The following is a 703-nucleotide window of genomic DNA, read 5'->3' as shown; positions in this document are numbered from 1 at the left end:
CGCGCGCGCACAGGTATATGTACTGAATACTGGGATTTGTTATTAGTTATTCAGACAATTCTTACATCTTCTGGTTAAAGAATCATAAACTATTGTATAAGGATAACATAATACATATTAAATCAATATTCCCACTAAAAATAATTTCATATAATTGCTGGAACAAATTTTGTCTAATGCCGGTAAATAACACCATACTTGCTTAAACTCTAAATATCAAAAATCAGTTATTTGTAGCTGAGTACTTACCCAGGCTGGTAAGGATGGTAAGGGTTTCCAGCAATGACTGGCTGTGTTGGAGGAGCTGCAATAAAGAGGAGAAATTTCATCATATTTTCTTTACTTATTATAGTGAATAATTAAAGACTTATTTACCTTACTTTTCCATATGTACAAGCATATAATAAATATACCACATTAGACAGAGTATGCTAGCTCTATGATGTTCTAAAATCTAAAATTTTAGAGATATATGAATATCTTCTACATGAAACAATAAATGTGCCAAACTCTAAAGTACTTCATTTCTATGGTTATCTCTTAATATAGTGTACCTGTGGTTGTATATGTTGCAGGTGGGACAGGGTAGAATGGATCCTTTGGTGGGGACTGTATGAAGCCACCTGGAGGAGGAACAAGGGGGTTGAATGATGGAACAATATTGTCATATAAACCCCCGGAGGTATCAGTTTCCTTCTCAACA

The 703-nt window shown here is 34.1% G+C and overlaps 1 protein-coding gene across 1 annotated transcript in view; it reads right to left on the bottom strand.

Moving 5' to 3' along the window:
• LOC119592676 (E3 ubiquitin-protein ligase RBBP6-like) overlaps positions 1–703 on the bottom strand; it is a gene marked incomplete at its 3' end in the record, with an annotated part of 55,147 nt that overhangs the window by 6,555 nt on the left and 47,889 nt on the right. The window contains 1 exon segment of the mRNA XM_037941590.1: positions 555–703. Coding sequence (XP_037797518.1) covers positions 555–703 — 149 coding nt within the window.

Source organism: Penaeus monodon, chromosome 30 (genome assembly GCF_015228065.2).
Source record: "Penaeus monodon isolate SGIC_2016 chromosome 30, NSTDA_Pmon_1, whole genome shotgun sequence".
In the NCBI taxonomy this organism is placed as follows: Eukaryota; Metazoa; Arthropoda; class Malacostraca; order Decapoda; family Penaeidae; genus Penaeus; species Penaeus monodon.
Note: the sequence above shows the minus strand (reverse complement) of the source record. Positions and strands in the feature narration are given on the sequence as shown.